Source organism: Heptranchias perlo, chromosome 22, assembly GCF_035084215.1.
Source record: "Heptranchias perlo isolate sHepPer1 chromosome 22, sHepPer1.hap1, whole genome shotgun sequence".
NCBI classification, from domain to species: Eukaryota; Metazoa; Chordata; class Chondrichthyes; order Hexanchiformes; family Hexanchidae; genus Heptranchias; species Heptranchias perlo.
In genome coordinates, this window is record NC_090346.1 from 14,991,258 (window position 1) to 15,010,064 (window position 18,807).

General features: G+C 48.7%; 1 protein-coding gene across 2 annotated transcripts in view; it reads left to right on the forward strand.

The window, feature by feature from the left end:
* grid2ipb (glutamate receptor, ionotropic, delta 2 (Grid2) interacting protein, b) overlaps positions 1 to 18,807 on the forward strand; it is a 68,395-nt gene that overhangs the window by 36,343 nt on the left and 13,245 nt on the right. For both annotated transcript variants that reach the window (XM_068002995.1, XM_068002994.1), the window contains 11 exons: positions 339 to 522; positions 2,509 to 2,663; positions 3,670 to 3,783; positions 9,182 to 9,282; positions 9,781 to 9,895; positions 10,822 to 11,144; positions 12,611 to 13,048; positions 14,460 to 14,547; positions 15,394 to 15,471; positions 16,494 to 16,690; positions 17,670 to 17,825. In XM_068002995.1, coding sequence (XP_067859096.1) covers positions 339 to 522; positions 2,509 to 2,663; positions 3,670 to 3,783; positions 9,182 to 9,282; positions 9,781 to 9,895; positions 10,822 to 11,144; positions 12,611 to 13,048; positions 14,460 to 14,547; positions 15,394 to 15,471; positions 16,494 to 16,690; positions 17,670 to 17,825 — 1,949 coding nt within the window. The remainder of the gene's footprint in view (positions 1 to 338; positions 523 to 2,508; positions 2,664 to 3,669; positions 3,784 to 9,181; positions 9,283 to 9,780; positions 9,896 to 10,821; positions 11,145 to 12,610; positions 13,049 to 14,459; positions 14,548 to 15,393; positions 15,472 to 16,493; positions 16,691 to 17,669; positions 17,826 to 18,807) is intronic.

Below are 18,807 nucleotides of genomic sequence, written 5' to 3' on the forward strand. Positions count from 1 at the left end.
TCTGTTGGACATTACTTGTCTGTCACCTGCCATTTTACGAACTGCGCTTTCAGGTTTCTGATGACAGAGCTGCTTTAGCAGGCTGTCAGGGTGGATGTGATTATTTCTGGGCAGATTTTTCTGAATGTACAGCTTGTATGTGTCTGATGGTATGTGTGAGTTTATGTCTCTGTGTATGTGTGAGTCTATGCGCATGTATGTGTTCCTGTCTGTATGTGTGTGTGTCTGTCAAAGTTCCTGATCATGTGTATGAATGTGTGTTTCTGTCCCTGTCCTTGTGTCTATCTGTGTAAATAATCTCCTGGTTTTTCTTTCCTTGCTCGTGGCGCAATACTCAGAGCCGGACCCTGTGGACTCTCCATCATATACCTCGTCACTGACCTCTCTGCAGTGGGTGGCTGAAATCCTGCCATCCAGTATAAAGTTTCAAGGAAGAACCTTCACCCAGCAACTGGAGCATCTCCTGACCCCGCAGGAGCGCTACAGTGTCTGCAAGGGTCTCGAGGGCTTCTTCCAGCACAGGTAGGCATCACCCAATTTCATGCTGTAATTGGAACAGAGTATAGCCTGAGTAATACTCATTGTCTGGGCTGGTCACTGTACCTCAATACGAGTCAGCACCTTCGGGAGAAGAGGGCAGGATTAGCAAAAAGAGAAATGCCTGTAGTTGGCTGCAGTGCAAGAATGTTGTACACCCTGGGGCCTGTGCAGACTTTGCCTCGTACACCCTGGGGCCTGTGCAGAGTTTGCCTCGTACACCCTGGGGCCTGTGCGGAGTCCGCCTCGTACACCCTGGGGCCTGTGCGGAGTCCGCCTCGTACACCCTGGGGCCTGTGCGGAGTCCGCCTCGTACACCCTGGGGCCTGTGCGGAGTCCGCCTCGTACACCCTGGGGCCTGTGCGGAGTCCGCCTCGTACACCCTGGGGCCTGTGCGGAGTCCGCCTCGTACACCCTGGGGCCTGTGCGGAGTCCGCCTCGTACACCCTGGGGCCTGTGCGGAGTCCGCCTCGTACACCCTGGGGCCTGTGCGGAGTCCGCCTCGTACACCCTGGGGCCTGTGCGGAGTCCGCCTCGTACACCCTGGGGCCTGTGCGGAGTCCGCCTCGTACACCCTGGGGCCTGTGCGGAGTCCGCCTCGTACACCCTGGGGCCTGTGCGGAGTCCGCCTCGTACACCCTGGGGCCTGTGCGGAGTCCGCCTCGTACACCCTGGGGCCTGTGCGGAGTCCGCCTCGTACACCCTGGGGCCTGTGCGGAGTCCGCCTCGTACACCCTGGGGCCTGTGCGGAGTCCGCCTCGTACACCCTGGGGCCTGTGCGGAGTCCGCCTCGTACACCCTGGGGCCTGTGCGGAGTCCGCCTCGTACACCCTGGGGCCTGTGCGGAGTCCGCCTCGTACACCCTGGGGCCTGTGCGGAGTCCGCCTCGTACACCCTGGGGCCTGTGCGGAGTCCGCCTCGTACACCCTGGGGCCTGTGCGGAGTCCGCCTCGTACACCCTGGGGCCTGTGCGGAGTCCGCCTCGTACACCCTGGGGCCTGTGCGGAGTCCGCCTCGTACACCCTGGGGCCTGTGCGGAGTTCGCCTCGTGCACTCCATAATTTTGGTAAGAGATCGGCGCACGCCTGCAGCAATGATGTAAAGGTCTGAAAGTGCCCATTCACACAGTTTCTCCAGGGGCTGCACTGATCTCTCGATGAATCATAGAATCATAGAAATTTATGGCACAGAAGGAGGCCATTTGGCCCATCATGTCTGTGCCGGCCGAAAAACAGCTATCCATCTTAATCCCAATTTCCAGCACTTGGTCCGTAGTCCTGTAGGTTACGGTACTTCAGGTGCACATCCAAGTACTTCTTAAGTGCGATGAGGGTTTCTACCTCTACCACCCTCTCCGGCAGTGAGTTCCAGACCCTCCCCATCCTCTGGGTGAAAAAAATTCTCCTCAGCTCCACTCTAATCCTTCTACCAATTAATTTAAATCTATGCCCCCTGGTGACTGACCCCTCTGCTAAGGGAAATAGGTCCTCCCTGTCCATTCTATCTGGGCCCCTCATAATTTTATACACTTCAATTAAATCACCCCTCAGCCTCCACTGTTCCAATGAAAACAACTCCAGCCTATCTAATCTTTCCTCATAGCTAAAATTCTCCAGTCCTGGCAACATCCTCGTAAATCTCCTCTGTAACCTCTCTAGTGCAATCACATCTTTCCTGTAATTTGGTGACTAGAACTGTACGCAGTACACAAGCTGTGGCCTAACTAGTGTTTTATACAGTTCTAGCATAACCTCCCTGCACTCATATTCTATGCCTCAGTTTGAAGTTACGGCAGGAGATCGGGAGAACCCCCGATGGAAAATCAGGGCCCAGACATCATCCCCCCCCTGAAATTCTCATTCTGTTATCGTGTTTCGAGCCGCTGCAGAAAGACCCAAAGCCAGAGCTGTCTGTTTGAGCTTTGCCTGTGAAGCACGAGCTCTGGATTGAATCCTGCTTGTGCTCCCACAGGAACATCGATACTCTGATCGTTGACATCTACCCCGTGCTGGACACGCCAGCGAAACAGGTGATCTGGCAGTTCATCTATCAGCTGCTGACGTATGAAGAGCAGGAACATTGTCACCAGAAGATTGCTCGATTCCTGGGATACAAGGCAGCCGCAGGTGAGATGTCCTGATTGGAAAAGGAGAACATGTGAGGCTGCCAGAGGAGTGCGACCTGTGGAATCCGAGAAAGGAATGATTGAGCATGACCTTCATGGGAATAGAAAGAGACAGGAGCCTATTGTGTTCCTGGCTGCACTGGATTAAGTAACCGTCAAAAATATCAACCCACACAGGAGCTCTATCAAAACATACTGGCATTTCACCAAATAGCAGATCACAGCCCTCAAGTATAAGCTCTTGCAGTGTAATGCAATACTTTGCAAAGGAGAAGTTTTATATAACAATGCACAGATTCCCTCGGTGTCACAATATCTCATTCTTGTTCCTCCTTTCCGTGTCGCGCTGACCGACCCCCGTGATTTCTCGCCCTCGCGCTGACCGGCCCCCGTGATTTCTCGCCCTCGCGCTGACCGGCCCCCGTGATTTCTCGCCCTCGCGCTGACCGGCCCCCGTGATTTCTCGCCCTCGTGCTGACCGGCCCCCGTGATTTCTCGCCCTCGCGCTGACCGGCCCCCGTGATTTCTCGCCCTCGCGCTGACCGACCCCCGTGATTTCTCGCCCTCGCGCTGACCGGCCCCCGTGATTTCTCGCCCTCGCGCTGACCGACCCCCGTGATTTCTCGCCCTCGCGCTGACCGGCCCCCGTGATTTCTCGCCCTCGCGCTGACCGGCCCCCGTGATTTCTCGCCCTCGCGCTGACCGACCCCCGTGATTTCTCGCCCTCGCGCTGACCGACCCCCGTGATTTCTCTCTGTTAATAGGAAATGTAATAAAATTCTAGTAACCGAGATGGTGGCGGGCTGCCGTCTCCCTCACAGGCAAGTTGCACATGCTTCGATCGTGGGTAGTCTCGTGATTTGTTCACATGGTGGCACCTATGTTACCTTTTTTAAAATTCTGATTCGAGTGATAGAGCTTGTTTTTGATTTTTACAGTCAGAATGCATAAAATGCAGCAGTTCTGTTGCTCTCAGTTTGTAACCACTTCTGATCCTCTCTCTACAGCAGAGTCCGGAGAAGGTGAGCTAATATCTGAAGGACCTCGGCGTAACTCTGTCAGAGCCTCATCAGTCTATCATGGCAGCGTGCGTGTTCGTGCTCCAAATGATGCCACAAAAGGTATGAGTATTTTATGGGAATGGTTTAGTGAAGGAGGAGTCTTTGCCTGGCGATCTGGTACAAACAGTGATTTAGTTGGTAGTCCCTGCTCTTGATCTCATCCAGTAACCCTTGCTGTAAAGTACATGTCTGGACATTGGGTGAAGACAGAATCATGTTGGGTTGTGATTCCTCCTGCAGTTGAATTTACTAGTGGCACTCATTGTCTTGCTTCACACATAAAACCTGGCCACTTGGCTGAGGTACAGGGTTAGTGTGCATGAACTGTATCTTATCAAGAATAAGCACCTTCAGGAAAGGAGAGTTAAATTATGAGACTATTAATATGTGTAGCAGTCAGTGGCTGTGATGGAACGCTGGTCCATAGATGCAGGATGCGTGTGTCTGAGTCTTGTGTTTAATGGATAGGGGTCGTGCTACTGCAGCTCCATGTTTCAGTTCTGTCTCAGTCAGCTCCTCTTGCTCTCTAATATAATAACACCTTCCTTCAGGTTTAATCAGATGAATTATTACTGGGTCCAAGGCCTGTTCTCCTCACTGTATGTGGGACAGTTCCATTTAATTTCCTTGTGGGAACATGATCTATAAATTCGATTTTCCACATCGTAATCTCCTGATGACCTGCTTCGAATCATGAATCTGGCCTCTTTCTGAAGATGACATCAACAGAGCGGGAGCCTGAGCAGTAAAACGGATGGGCCCTGAAATTTCTGGGTTAGGGGAGGACATAAGTTCAGCAATTACGCTTTTTGGGGCCAGGAATTTCAGATTTACGCCGGAGAGAAGTTCTAGCAGAATTTCCTTTCAGTTTCAGGGTGTGCTGAAGAATTACCCATCCTTACAGCCTCATGTAGTTAGGTGGGGTTGACGTCACCCGTCCTCGGGAAATTGTGAGGCCAGGACTTTGTCTAGGCATGGGCATCAGTTAAAGGAACAGTATGGCATCTCCCCTCGGGTCTCTTTTTGGGGTTACCTGCCCTTTAAAAACAGTGGCGCTTCAAATGTCCAGGAGTCTCCAATCTGTACAGCATGAGAACGAAGGTGGCCATTGCAGACAGCAACTTTATTCATAAACCGTGACAATTTGAGATGTTATTTAGTGCAAAAGAAAGAAAGACATGCATTTATATAGTGCCTTTCATGACCTCAGGACGTCCCAAAGCACTTTACAGCCAATTAAATACTTTTGAAGTGTAGTCATTGTATAATTTAGGAAACATGGCAGCCAATTTGTGCACAGCAAGGTCCCACAAACAGCAATGTGATAATGACCAGATTAAGACCAGTTTTAGTGAAGTTAGTTGAGGAATAAATATTGGCCAGGACACCAGGCAGAACTCCCCTGCTCTTCTTTGAAATAGTGCTGTGGGATCTTTTACGTCCATCTGAGAGGGTAGACAGAGCCTCTGCTTAACATCTCATTCAAAAGATGGCACCTCTGACAGTGCAGCACTCCCTCAGTACTACACTGAGGTGTCAGCCTGGATTTTGTGCTCAAGTCTCTGGACTGGGGACTTGAACCCACGACCTTCTGACTCAGGTGAGAGTGCAACCAACTAAGCCACAGCTGACACCTGACAACAAAACGCCAATCCTCAATGCTAAAGGAGTCGCATGCCCTTCTGGGGTCCAGGAAAAATGGAATCTGCAGCGGTGTCATTATTGCAAACTGTTCCGCACCATGTTCATGAGAGGCACCTTGCTTGTGTTGCCATTTCTCTGGGAGAGGGGAAAGCCTTTCTCCTCATCCCCTGATGTACAGGGCATCACAGTATGTAAAGCATTATATCACTGAAGGAAGATCAAGACCACAGTGAGATAGCAGCATTGAGCTTATCAGATGGCTGTGCTTGAGAAAGGAGAAAGCCTCTGAAAGGAGAAAACCTGACGAAGGAGAAAGCCTCCGAAAGCTTGTGATTTTCAAATAAAACTGTTGGACTATAACCTGGTGTTGTAAGATTCCTTACACTTGAGAAAGAGAGAGGACCTTACAGTAAATTGGGGATTAAAGGAAAAAGCTGGAAATCTAAAATAGCAACAGAAAATGGTGAAATGTGAACAGCAAAGCGCTAAGCATCTGTAAAGGCAAAAGATGGATTTACAGAGGAGGGTCCAACCCATGGCTTTGTCTTTTTACTTGTTGACAGGTAGCCCTCCCCAAATGCATTACCTCACACTTCTCTGGATTGAATTCCATTTGCCACTTTTCTGCCCACCTGACCAGTCCGTTGATATCTTCCTGCAGTCTACAGCTTTCTTCCTCACCATCAACCACACGGCCAACTTTTATATCATCTGCAAACCTCTTAATCATGCCCCCTACATTTAAGTCTAAATCATTGATATATACCACAAAAAGCAAGGAACCTAGTACTGAGCCCTGCGGAACCCCACTGGAAACAGCCTTCCAGTCACCAAAACACCCGTCGACCATTACCCATTGCTCCCTGCCACTGAGCCAATTCTGGATCCAACTTACCATTTTCCCTTGGATCCCATGGGCCTTTACTTTTCTGACCAGTCTGCCATGTGGGACCTTGTCAAAAGCCTTGCTAAAATCCATGTAGATTACATCAAACGCGCTACCCTCATCGACCCTCCTTGTTACCGCCTCAAAAAATTAAATCAAGTTAGTCAGACACGACCTTCCCTTAACAAATCCATGCTGACTGTCCTTGATTAATCCGTGCCTTTCTAAATGACGATTAATACTGTCCCTCAGAATTTTTTCCAATAATTTGCCCACCACCGAGGTTAGGTTGACTGGCCTATAATTACTCGGTCTATCCCTTTCTCCCTTTTTAAACAACGGTACAATGTTAGCAGTCCTCCAGTCCTCCGGCACCACACCTGTAGCCAGAGTGACAAGCTGCACATACCCTTGTAACAATTGCTGATCTAGACTATCAGCTTCTAGGTGTTACTTTCCATTTGGGTCTGGGTTTGTCACCCTGTATCTTTGAGTCTGGATTTAATACTCTCTGCATTTGAGGTTGGGTTTGTTATGAGATGTTATGCACACAGGACGAGCACAGGCCATCATTCCAATAAGCACTTGCCCCACTTCTTACTAGATTCATCCTGTGTCCCCACTCCCCCCACCTATAGAGGCAAAAGACACACGGACATAGAATCATACAGCACAGGAGGCCATTCAGCCCATTGTGTTTGTGCTGGCTCTTTGAAAGAGCTATCCAATTCGTCCCACTCCCCCGCTCTTTGTCGAGAGCCTTGCAAATTTCTCCTTTTCAAGTATTTATTCAATTCCCTGCAACCAATTCAGGAAACTTCTGACAAAAAAAATCCCCCTTAACTCCTCAAAGGTAGCCAGGCAAGTCCAAGGCAGGCCCCAATCCATTGGTTATTACTTAAAATCTTATCTTCCTTCTGCCGTGATCTTCAATAGTTTTCCAAAAATATGCCTGACAACTTCTTGAAGGACGGAAGGAGTCAGTCCTCCCTGCCATCCCCAGAATGCTGTTCATCAGGGGAATCTCTAAATAAAACTGCCGCAAATCCAACTTCATTCTCTGCTTCCCCAATTTAACTGGATGCTTACTGTTCTACACAGCCCATCAGCTCAGTCTATCCACTTGCCCTTCATCATTTTAAAGATCTGAATCAGATCCCTTCCAAGACTATGCCTCTCCAGCAAATTCAAACCCAAAGCACAAAGTTTATTTCAATGCCCTTAGACCAGGGATCATTTTGTTGCACAAAACTCCCAGATGAGGTCTCACCCACAAAGGGTTATATAACCCTATTATTGTTGCCCTAGTTTTATACTGAACTGTCTGGGCAATACCGCCCAGAATCCTGTCCGTTTTGGCCATATTACCATAAAACAGTCTGCCTTTTATTTGTTACTCAGAGCTTAGGATTGTCCTGGAGTCTCCAGGAATGAAAGACTAATCTCCAGGACACTGCTGCGAGCAAACCAGGAGAAAAATCATGGCATTAAATAAATTGTTTTATTTTAAATTTTCTTTGAACCTTTTTGTTTACTAGTTATAAAAATATTGGACATAGGGAACAAAGGCTGTTTGACTGACAGTCAAGAATGATGTAATCAGGTAATGAAGATCTATTCACTTTCCAATTGGTGTGGGAAGGCGGGACGCTGTTAGGATGGACATGTTGGGCGACCAATGGCAGGAATGTGGGGTTGGGGTGATTGGTGGCAGCAGGTCATGTGATGACACCTCCAGGAATATGTCCAACCAGAGTTGGCAACCCTCAGAGTTTGAAGTTGGGCTTGTTACTTTCCTTGTGTTTGAGGTACGATTTGTTAGTCTCTCTGCGTTTGGGATTGTTCCTGTTTTTGAGGTTAGGTTTGTTTCTCCAAGTTGGAGTTTGGATTTGTTCTGGCGTTCGATTTTGTTACTCTGTTTGAAATTGGATTTGTTATTCTTTCTGAGATTGGGTCTGTTACTCTGTATATTTGTGATTTGGTTTGTTACTCACTTGGGATGAGCTTGTTACTCTTTCTTTGTGATTCAGTTTGTTGCTCTAAGTTTGAGGGTGTTTTTTTTTACTGTCCATGTTTGAGGTTGGGTTTGGAGTTGAATTGTGGAATTCCAGTGAATTTGGCCACTCATAAGCCTTTTGATAAAAGGCAGATTGTTTTACGGTGATGAGGTAATTGGATCCTGTCTGTCTTTCCCAGATTTGGTGATTAAAGTAATTTACTTTAGGAGGAGAATGCACCACTGCCCATTTTAAAAAGAAATAAATACGTTGGAGCTTGGCCAGCAAAGCAATTTATGGAGAATTCAAGAGACCTTGTGAAGCATCAACTCCTGTTATCTGACAGCACAGGAGTTTGAAGGGACACTGAGAGTTCTATTCAAGGCATGGGAGATATTCTCAGGGGTTTACTTAGCATCTTGACTATTGACTGCAATAACAGGCTTATGCTTCTCATCCCATTCAGCCCACACCTTTCTTCAAATAGTGCCATGGGATCTTATACACCCAGCTGAGGGCCAATGGGGCCTTGGTTTGACGTCTTATCCTCTGACAGTGCAGCACTGGAGTGTCAGCCTAGATTTTGTGCTTAAGTCTCTAGAGTCAGGCTTGAACCCACAACTTCTGACTCAGAGCCAAGTTAAGGTCTGGTTCCCCAGACCTATCTGGCCAGTGTGAAGCTGTTACCAGTAACATCACTCAACTCTGGGATCTATCTCGATTGTCCTTGTCAATCAAAACAGGTTGTGACATTGTATAATTGATCATTAAGGTAACTTCTGCAATGCTGTGCAGTTTTGAACAATCACTGATATACTTCACACCCCTCAATGTAACTCTCTGATATACCCCATACCCCTCACTGTAACTCTTTCCAATATACCATGACTTGGTGATTGTAAACCCTGGTGTGTATGTCTGTTATTTGCAGGAGGTTCTGGGGATGCAGGGGATATGTATATGCGCCTTACCCCTGGGGAGCGACAATCAGGAGACGGTACATCCCTCCCTGAGACACCCAACCTGAGAAAGGTGAGTGATTTTGTTTAGGCGTTTTCTCAGCCATCCTCCCTGTGATGCATCTGCCCCATATTTTAGCTTCATCCCAATGAAACATTCCCAGTAATGTATCCCCCAACCTGAGTTACATCATCTGTGATCAGTCACCATCTGTAACACATCCCTCCCTATACTTCACCCATGCCTCTTGCTTAGCCCTCTCTACTGTTTATCCTTCCCTATAGCACTCACTCACTCCTCGTTATCATTCATTCTTCCCCATCACTTACATTCCTTATTACTCACCATTCTCTATCGCTCACCCCTGCCTGTTATAATCCAGATAGTTTGTACTGGGGATTAAAGTGTCCAACTTTGACAGTAACTCAGTTGGTGTCACTTTTGGTCAGTTTGCGTCAGTGGTAGTGTAGTGGGTAAGATCTGATCAGGGTCCATGGTTTCGTCATTATGTGACTCGGGTCTCACTCTTCTCTCTCTGTGATGCTGACTGAAGTGGGATTTTATTCTCAGATATCTCCTGTCTATGCCGAAATAGAAGCCCGCGGAGTGTCAGGCTACTCGGGGAAGCTGATGAAATCATCTGTGACCAGAACATCTCCAGTGCCTGATCAGCTGAGCCATACAGGTAGAGTGACGCCATCTTCAGCATATAGGCTTTCCCCATTCTGTGCCCTTCATGGGGAGAGGAAAGTGGGAACAATGGTTAACTGGTTTTATCGGATGATTGGTTCACCGAGGCCGCTCTGTGAAGCGGCACTCAATCAGGAACTGGCCCAACCATTGTTACTTTAATTGAGCAACCTAAAGAGCCACGGCTACACCTGTAGTGTGGGTCAGATACCATAGCAGTGACTACACGGGCGCACGGGTACCAATCTGCCTCTGCATCACCCGCCCCCCCCCCCCCCACCCAAACTTTCCTCAATGAGTGGAGTATGCTACACAGATCTGTGGTCCCCTGCTTTGTGCCACCTGTGGCCAGAAACAGTGCCAACTGAATGTGGCTGGCACTGCCCAACAGTGATCTAGCTGCACTGGCTCTCCTACCCTCAGGGCTGTTGGGGGCAGTGAGGCGACCTCATTTGTTTATGGGCATTGTTGTTGCAGCAGAGCTGAGGATGATGGGAGCATTGCCGAGGAAAATAGCACAAGTTACAGGGTTTTAACCGAATGAATATTGACAACTGTACCTGAAGGGGTTGTTGCAGGAGCACACCTAAAGAAAGAACTTGCATTTACATAGTGCCATTCACGACCTCAGGACATCCCAACGCGTATTACAGCCAATGAAGTACTTTTGAAGTGTAGTCACTGTTGTAATGTAGGGAAATGCAGCAGCTCCCTCTCTAGCCCAGGGTACTGAGGCCAGTTGTAGCCTCTCCCCGCCAGCTCCTGTTCTGTTATTAAAAGGTGTGCATAGGGTCATAGCTGGTGAAATATGTCTGGCACAAAATGATATTAACATTAAAGACGTGTCTGCTTATTGCTGTTTATTTAATGTGGATCTGTAAAAGAGAATTATTGAAATAATTACTTTTGTTTCTGTTTCAGGCAGCAGGAAGTTGGGGCTGACACTGTCATGGCAGGCGGAGCCCCTTCCCCCACAACCCTGTCGTTGTCATCCTCCCAACGACCCTTCCCCCACCAATTCGGACCCCCACCCTTACGTTAGCCTGGACGGCAGTCCAATTCCCTCACCGCAGAACGTGGAAAGCGTGAACAGCCCCCTGACCCGCCGCAAGAAACTCTTTACGTTCTCCCGGCCTCCTCGCAGCCGTGATACGGACCGGTTCCTGGACGCCCTGAGCGAGCAGCTGGGACAGAAAGTGACCATTGTGGACGAGTTCATGACCCCAGAGAACGACTATGAAGAAGTAAGTTTTTCAAACATAAAAGTAGAGCTCTTGGCAATTAGGAGACACTCAGACTTCTAGTGAGAGCGGATTCACTGCAAGCATTGAAAAAGGAGCCAGACAAGCTCCTGAGAGTGACAAACATATCTACATTTAGAAGGTCGGTGGGTGATGGGGGGGATGGGGGGGTGTCATTGTGGGAGTGGGTGGTGTCACCCAGTCACTGTTGTCTCCTGGAGCTTGTTTGATCACCTTTTGGGGAGGAATTTCCCAGAATTTCTTTCCTAAATTGGCTTAAATTTTTTTTTCTGTGTTCTTTACCTCCTCCAGGAGATTGTGTGGCTGTATTGGGGGGCGCGATGGGGGTGATGGTGTGCAGGAGTCACACCATGTCAGATGGGACAGGCTTGATGGACTAGCTGGTCTTTCTCCTGTCCATTTTCATATGTTTGTAAGATTTTTAATTTATCACAGATAGACATAGATAGACATCAGATACCCAGGAGTGAGTTACAGACAGGAATCTAACTAAGGAGCTCAGATGGTTTATATCCAGAAAAACAGACACTTGGGAATAAGGTACAGGCTCAAATCTAAATGACTGGTTGAATTCTTTATATATAAATGACTAAAAAGACTGCAGAGGAATAAATGGGGAGGAGGTACAGGGATGGTTTGTATAGATGGGCAGGAGATACAGGGATGGTTTGTATAGATGGGCAGGAGGTACAGGGATGGTTTGTATAGATGGGCAGGAGGTACAGGGATGGTTTGTATAGATGGGCAGGAGGTACAGGGATGGTTTGTATAGATGGGGAGGAGGTACAGGGATGGTTTGTATAGATGGGGAGGAGGTACAGGGATGGTTTGTATAGATGGGGAGGAGGTACAGGGATGGTTTGTATAGATGGGCAGGAGGTACAGGGATGGTTTGTATAGATGGGCAGGAGGTGCAGGGGTGGTTTGTATAGATGGGCAGGAGGTGCAGGGGTGGTTTGTATAGATGGGGAGGAGGTACAGGGATGGTTTGTATAGATGGGGAGGAGGTGCAGGGATGGTTTGTATAGATGAGGAGGAGGTATAGAAATGGTTTGTATAGATGGGGAGGAGGTGCAGGGATGGTTTGTATAGATGGGGAGGAGGTATAGAAATGGTTTGTATAGATGGGGAGGAGGTATAGAAATGGTTTGTATAGATGGGGAGGAGGTGCGTGGATGGTTTGTATAGATGGGGAGGAGGTGCAGGGATGGTTTGTATAGATGAGGAAGAGGAGGTGCAGGGATGGTTTGTATAGATGGGGAGGAGGTACAGAGATGGTTTGTATAGATGGGGAGGAGGTGCAGGGATGGTTTGTATAGATGGGGAGGAGGTACAGAGATGGTTTGTATAGATGGGGAGGAGGTGCAGGGATGGTTTGTATAGATGGGGAGGAGGCTCGAGTGTGGTGCCCCTTTTCTTTCTGGTTGATTTACTCTCTTTTCTCGTAGATGTCCTTTCAGGATGAGCAGGGAATCTACGGCATGAATGACCCAAGCAGCGCCAGTGAGTACGTCAGCAGCAGCGATGATGGAAGTTCCTTGACATATTCTTCGTGTTCAGATCCTATCCCACCTCCTCCCCAAAGCCCCCCACCCCCTCCACCCATACAGTTCAATGACCCTAAACCAGTTACCTTAATCTCAGAATTGAAAAGGGTTATCCCACCTCCACCCCCACCTCCACTGCCACCACCCCCCTCTTACTCTTCTAGCCAAAACCAGTCTATGCCCCTCCCTCCCCCTCCTCCCCCACCTCCCTTGCCGGCTTCATCCGGCCCCCCTCCGCTGCACCGTGGGTTTCACCGCAGAAGTGAATCCAGTCACATGAGTGTGAAGAGGCTGCGATGGGAGCAAGTGGAGAAATCCGAAGGAACCATCTGGGGTCAGGTACATGAAGCAGCTCCTTTAGTGTTCCTACAGCTCGTACCTGCTGACCTGCCAAGTTTAACCCTTCAAGCACTGGCGTGACAATGAGAGGGTGGCACTGTCTGTGATGTGGGCATGGAGGAGACAAAATGGGGAGGGGTTTCTGACCAGGAACGGTGAGAAGGCAGGGGCGATGACCAGAGGCAGGTAGGGGGACAACTGGGGAAGGGAGGTCTTTACAGTTGATACATTAATGGCGTATATATTCAATGGCTCAAAGCAATCAGTGACTCTGGCCCTAGTATTCAGTCCAGCATTGAGTCCGTGCACTCACTGGGTCCAACACTCAGTCCATGTGGTCAGTAGTCCCAGTGTTCAGTCTGAACGATGAGTGGTTCAAATGCTCAATCCACATGCTCAGTGTCTCTAGTACTCAATCCATGGAATGAAGCTTCCATTTTGGACACTGGATCAAAGTGTGGTGGATGCTGACTCTCTCCACGCCTTCAGGAGGGAGCTGGACCGGTTGCTGACTGGGGCAGAGATCGCATCATATGGAAGGTGAGTGTCTTTATAAATAACACTTGGTCCATGTGATCTCCTGGACTGGTTCTGATCGTCTGAGGGATTTGCTGGGAAAAAATCTGGATGGTTCCTGCTCCTGATCGCAATTCAGTGACCTGGCTGGAAATGTGCATGTGTGTGGATTGGATCAGCCTTGTCTATGATATAACCCATGGCCAAACAGTCTGCCAATAACTCACTGTCTAGGCTCACACATGAAAAATGGCCAATTGAGTGAAACACAGAAGAGAACTGCTGCCCATCGAGCCCTATGTCAGCATGAGTCGAGGGAGTAGGTAAGCGAAAGGGCTTAGCTATCAAGTGTGACCCGAGGTCGGGGCCTGACCAGGGGCAGGAAGCTGTTTGGCCCAGTTGGAGAGTCCACTGTTAGTTTGCCTGTGTTACAGGTATTAAATTGTATCTATATGATTTATATCAATTAGTGTTAATTGTACTCAGATGATGCATATCAATTGGGGACTCTCTTGTATCCATTTATACGAGAGCTTATCTAGGATGTGGAGAGAGTAATGTGGATCTCTGTGAATAAAGGCTTGGAAGCAGCTGAAGACCAGGCTCTAGTATTCTATCCTTCACTACCTGGCTATCCAATTTATTACAACATATGCTCCCCACATTGCCTGTGTGCCATATTTCCAAACGTGAATCCAATGTTGGAGTCTGAATGTCGTCTGTTAAAACAGGCTCAGCCACACTGAGTGGCCTCCAGTGTGAGGGGGAGCAATGGGAGTGCTGTCTCTGTGTAAATAACAAGGATTCTATGCTGCGCCTTGTTGGTATGAAGCCACCTGATAATCAGTTATCTGCGATTAACATCCGCAAATCATTTTCCTTTATTTTTTTTTAGCTTGGAGAAGACTCCGATTATGACAAGCTGAGTGACATGGTCAAATACCTGGATCTGGAGCTGCACTTTGGGACCCAGAAACCAAACAGTAAGTGACAGCCTGGCATTGCCCATCCACCTAACTGTGTGCCTGGCTTTGAGTGCGCACAGTGTGCCTGCCGGGCTGTGAGTGTGCACAGTGCATACCAGGCTGTGAGTGTGCACAGTGCATACCAGGCTGTGAGTGTGCACAGTGCATACCAGGCTGTGAGTGTGCACAGTGCATACCAGGCTGTGAGTGTGCACAGTGCATACCAGGCTGTGAGTGTGCACAGTGCATACCAGGCTGTGAGTGTGCACAGTGCATACCAGGCTGTGAGTGTGCACAGTGCATACCAGGCTGTGAGTGTGCACAGTGCATACCAGGCTGTGAGTGTGCACAGTGCATACCAGGCTGTGAGTGTGCACAGTGCATACCAGGCTGTGAGTGTGCACAGTGCATACCAGGCTGTGAGTGTGCACAGTGCATACCAGGCTGTGAGTGTGCACAGTGCATACCAGGCTGTGAGTGTGCACAGTGCATACCAGGCTGTGAGTGTGCACAGTGCATACCAGGCTGTGAGTGTGCACAGTGCATACCAGGCTGTGAGTGTGCACAGTGTGTACCAGTTTGTGTGTGTACCAGTCTATGAGTGTGTGCCGAAATGCTGGTGTATTCTCACTGTATTTTACAGTCACTCTGTGTGTGGATAGAGCTAGGCTACCCCCTGTGGTGAGTCACTGCACTACACCAGAGTTATTCCCTTTTCTGAAACTCAGTTCACATGCAGCAATCACCATGTGGCCAATGTGGACCCTTGTTTCACAGCCCACACAGGGGTTAGCTGGTGTACTCAATGATCGGTGTGGTCCTAGTTACAGCATTTCTCCTTATTCTCTCGCTTTCTTTTTGCAGAAGCAAGTTTTGTACCTCAAACTTTTAAGAAGAAGGATGTGGTGGAAGTCCTGTCCCGTAAGAAGGCCTACAACACGTGTAAGTACTCTGCTCCCCTTCACAGTCAGCGTGGCTGGAGCAGAGCTAGGGCACAGAATGACCCATTTTAATTATAAACCCCCATGGCATTGTTCATGGACAAAGATTTTAAAAGTGCTCTCTTGGTAAAAATCCCTATCCCCATCCCTTGTCTCCCATTCTCCCCCCTCCCTCCTCCATATTTCTTGCTGCCTCTGTACATTTCTAACTCAATCTCTGACTGATGCATGTTTCTTTATTAATTCACTCAATTTGGATCTTTTGTTTTTTTTTTAAAGCTCGTAGATTCCAGCCATCAGGTACTGGGTTGGATGGGCTACTGGGGACAGGTGTGGAGGGGTTGCAACGTGCATCGATGAAAGAGCAGCGGAGAGTTAGGGCCCTAGCCAATACCTAGCCCACTACCACCTCCATCCCAACCCCAGGCTGTAAACTGTGAGAAAGTAGAGAGGTGGAGCCTGGTTTTGGGTGGACGAGGCACTGAGACAGAGTGTGGTGGATTGGGGACTGGTGTTAGAAGAGAGGGATGGACTAGGCACAGAGAGAGTGGGGTCTGGGTCCTGGTGTTGGAAAGCAGGGAAACCAGACAGAAATAGAAGGGCTGGGTCCTGGTGTTGGGAAGGAGAGGCACTGAGAGAGACTGGAGGGCTGGGTCCTGATGGGAGGTTGAGTGGAATAGGACTGAGAGAGGAGGGATGGGTCTTTGTATTGGGAGGGACTAGGCACAGGGAGTGGAGGGCTGGGGCCTGGTGTTGCAATGGAACAGAGACTGGCCACTGGGAGAGAATTGGGAGGTTGCTGTTTTTTGCCTTCTATATTTAGTTATTAGCTGGACTACAGGAGGGGTTGAGCAGCTATTCTCGTTCTGCAGTTCTTCTCTCTGATGGTGAGTGGGCCAGTGTTAAATCGTTCCCACCTTCCTTCAGTTTAATTTTCAAGTGCACCTGTCAGTAACTCAGTAAGTCTTCTCCATCTCTCCTGGTTTTGCGATGTCTGATTTTTCCTGTGGGTTTATTTCTCAGCTATTCTAATCGCCCACCTGAAGCTCTCGGCTCTGGAACTGCGTCGGATCCTGATGACGATGGAGAACACTCGTCTGGAGCCCTCTCACATTAAGCAGTTGCTGCTCTACGCTCCCGACGAGGAAGAGCTGAGGAACTTCAGGCGGCACATGGCTGATCCCAGTAAACTGAGTGACCCGGACCAGTTTGCCCTACAGGTGGGTCCAAGAGAAACCGTCACTGCTCTCTTTCTACATTAAAGGCACTTATTTCCATTGCCCTTTGCCTGACTGCCCTTTACTTTGGATTTGTTAAGATAGATAGAGAGAAACTATTTCCTCTGGTGGGGGGAGACCAGAACAAGAGGGCATAACCTTAAAATTAGAACTAGGCCGTTGAGGTGATGTCAGGAAGCACTTCTTCACACAAAGGGTAGTGTAAATCTGGAACACTCTCCTTCAAAAAGCTGTTGAGGCTGGGGGTCAATTGAAAATTTCAAAACTGAGATTGATAGATATTTCTTAGGTAGGGGTATTAAGGGATACAGAACCAGGCAGGCAGATTGAGTTAAGATACAGATCAGCCATGATCTAATTGAATGGCGGAATGGACTCAAGGGGCTGAATGGCCTCCTCCTGTTCCTATGTACTCCCCGTGACCCTGCTCTCCACCAGCTCCTTTGCCCTGAGAGACCATCTCCCCAATGACACTTCACCTTAATAACCTATACCCTGAAGTCCTACAGTAAAGTTCTTATTGTTGTAATAATGTTGCTGCTATATTGTCATGTTTGGTTATTTACTCCACTAGGCCTTATCGCCTCACCCTGTAATAACTACTTGCATTTATGTAGCACCTTTTAATGGAGAAAAAAGTCCCATTTCATAGACGGTGATCAAAAGCTTAGTCAAAGAGGTAGGTTTTAAGGAGGGTCTTCAAAGCAGAGAGGGAAGTAGAGAGACAGTGGAGTTTAGTGAGGGAATTTCAGAGAGTGGCCACTGGCCTACTGTCTAGGCTTACACTGAAAAACAGACACTAGGAGGCCTGTAGATCAGGATCTCCAGCAAGAGTCAGCAACTTCAGGAAAGGAGGGCGGAAAAACACATTTCTGCTTCATATCTTTGCCCAAAGCTACTTTCATCATCGGAGATTCACAAAAAGCCTTTCCTTTCCTTCTGCTTCCTTGTATGTGTGTAGATGCTGTCAGTGAAGGAGTATAAAATCAGACTGAGGAGCTTGCACTTCAAGATCACACTTCAGGAGAAGACAGAGGAGATAAAGGCCGGACTCCAGTGTATCTACAAAGCCTCAGTTGAGTTGAAAAGCGGCAAGAAGCTGGCAAAGATTCTCGAGGTAAGAGACCAGCTCCTGTCAGATTGAATCGGCTGTCGTTCACACCTCAACCTCTGCCTCCCAGACAAGGCAGCAGTTAATGGGATTAAAAATAATACCACATTGGTACAATATGATTGGTGTGGCACAGAACCAATTCTCTGGCAGTCAGAAGGGTGTGGGCTCAAGCCGAACTCCAGGATTTGAGCCCATAATCGAGGCTGACTCCTCAGTGCAGTAAGTATTGGCTGTGAAGTACTTAGGGATGACCTGAGGTTGTCAAAGGTGTGTTCTTTCTTTCTTCTTTATTTATCTGTCTCTGTGTGTGTATGTGTCTCTGTGTGTATGTGTGTCTCTCTCTCTGTCCGTCTGTGTCTCTCTCTCTCTCTGTGTCCGTCTCTCTCTCTCTCTCTCTCTCTCTGTGTCCGTCTCTCTCTCTCTCTCTCTGTGTCCGTCTCTCTCTCTCTCTGTGTCCGTCTCTCTCTCTCTCTGTGTCCGTCTCTCTCTCTCTCTCTCTCTCTCTCTCTCTGAGCGTCTCTCTCTCTCTCTCTCTCTCTCTCTGTGTCCGTCTCTCTCTCTCTCTCTGTCCGTCTCTCTCTCTCTCTCTCACGCCGTGTCCGTCTCTCTCTATCTCTCTCTCACTCTGTGTCCGTCTCTCTCGATCTCTCTCTGTGTCTGTCTGTCTCTCTCTCTCTCTCTCTCTCTCTCTCTGTGTCCGTCTCTCTCTCTCTCTCTGTCCGTCTCTCTCTCTGTCTCACTCTCTCTCTCTGTCCGTCTCTCTCTATCTCTCTCTCTCTCTGTGTCCGTCTCTCTCTATCTCTCTCTCTGTGTCCGTCTCTCTCTCTCTCTCTCTCTCTCTGTGTCCGTCTCTCTCTCTCTCTGTGTCCGTCTCTCTCTCTCTCTCTCTGTCCGTCTCTCTCTCTCTCTCTCTCTCTCTGTCCGTCTCTCTCTCTCTCTCTCTCTCTCTGTGTCAGTCTCTCTCTCTCTCTCTCTCTCTCTCTCA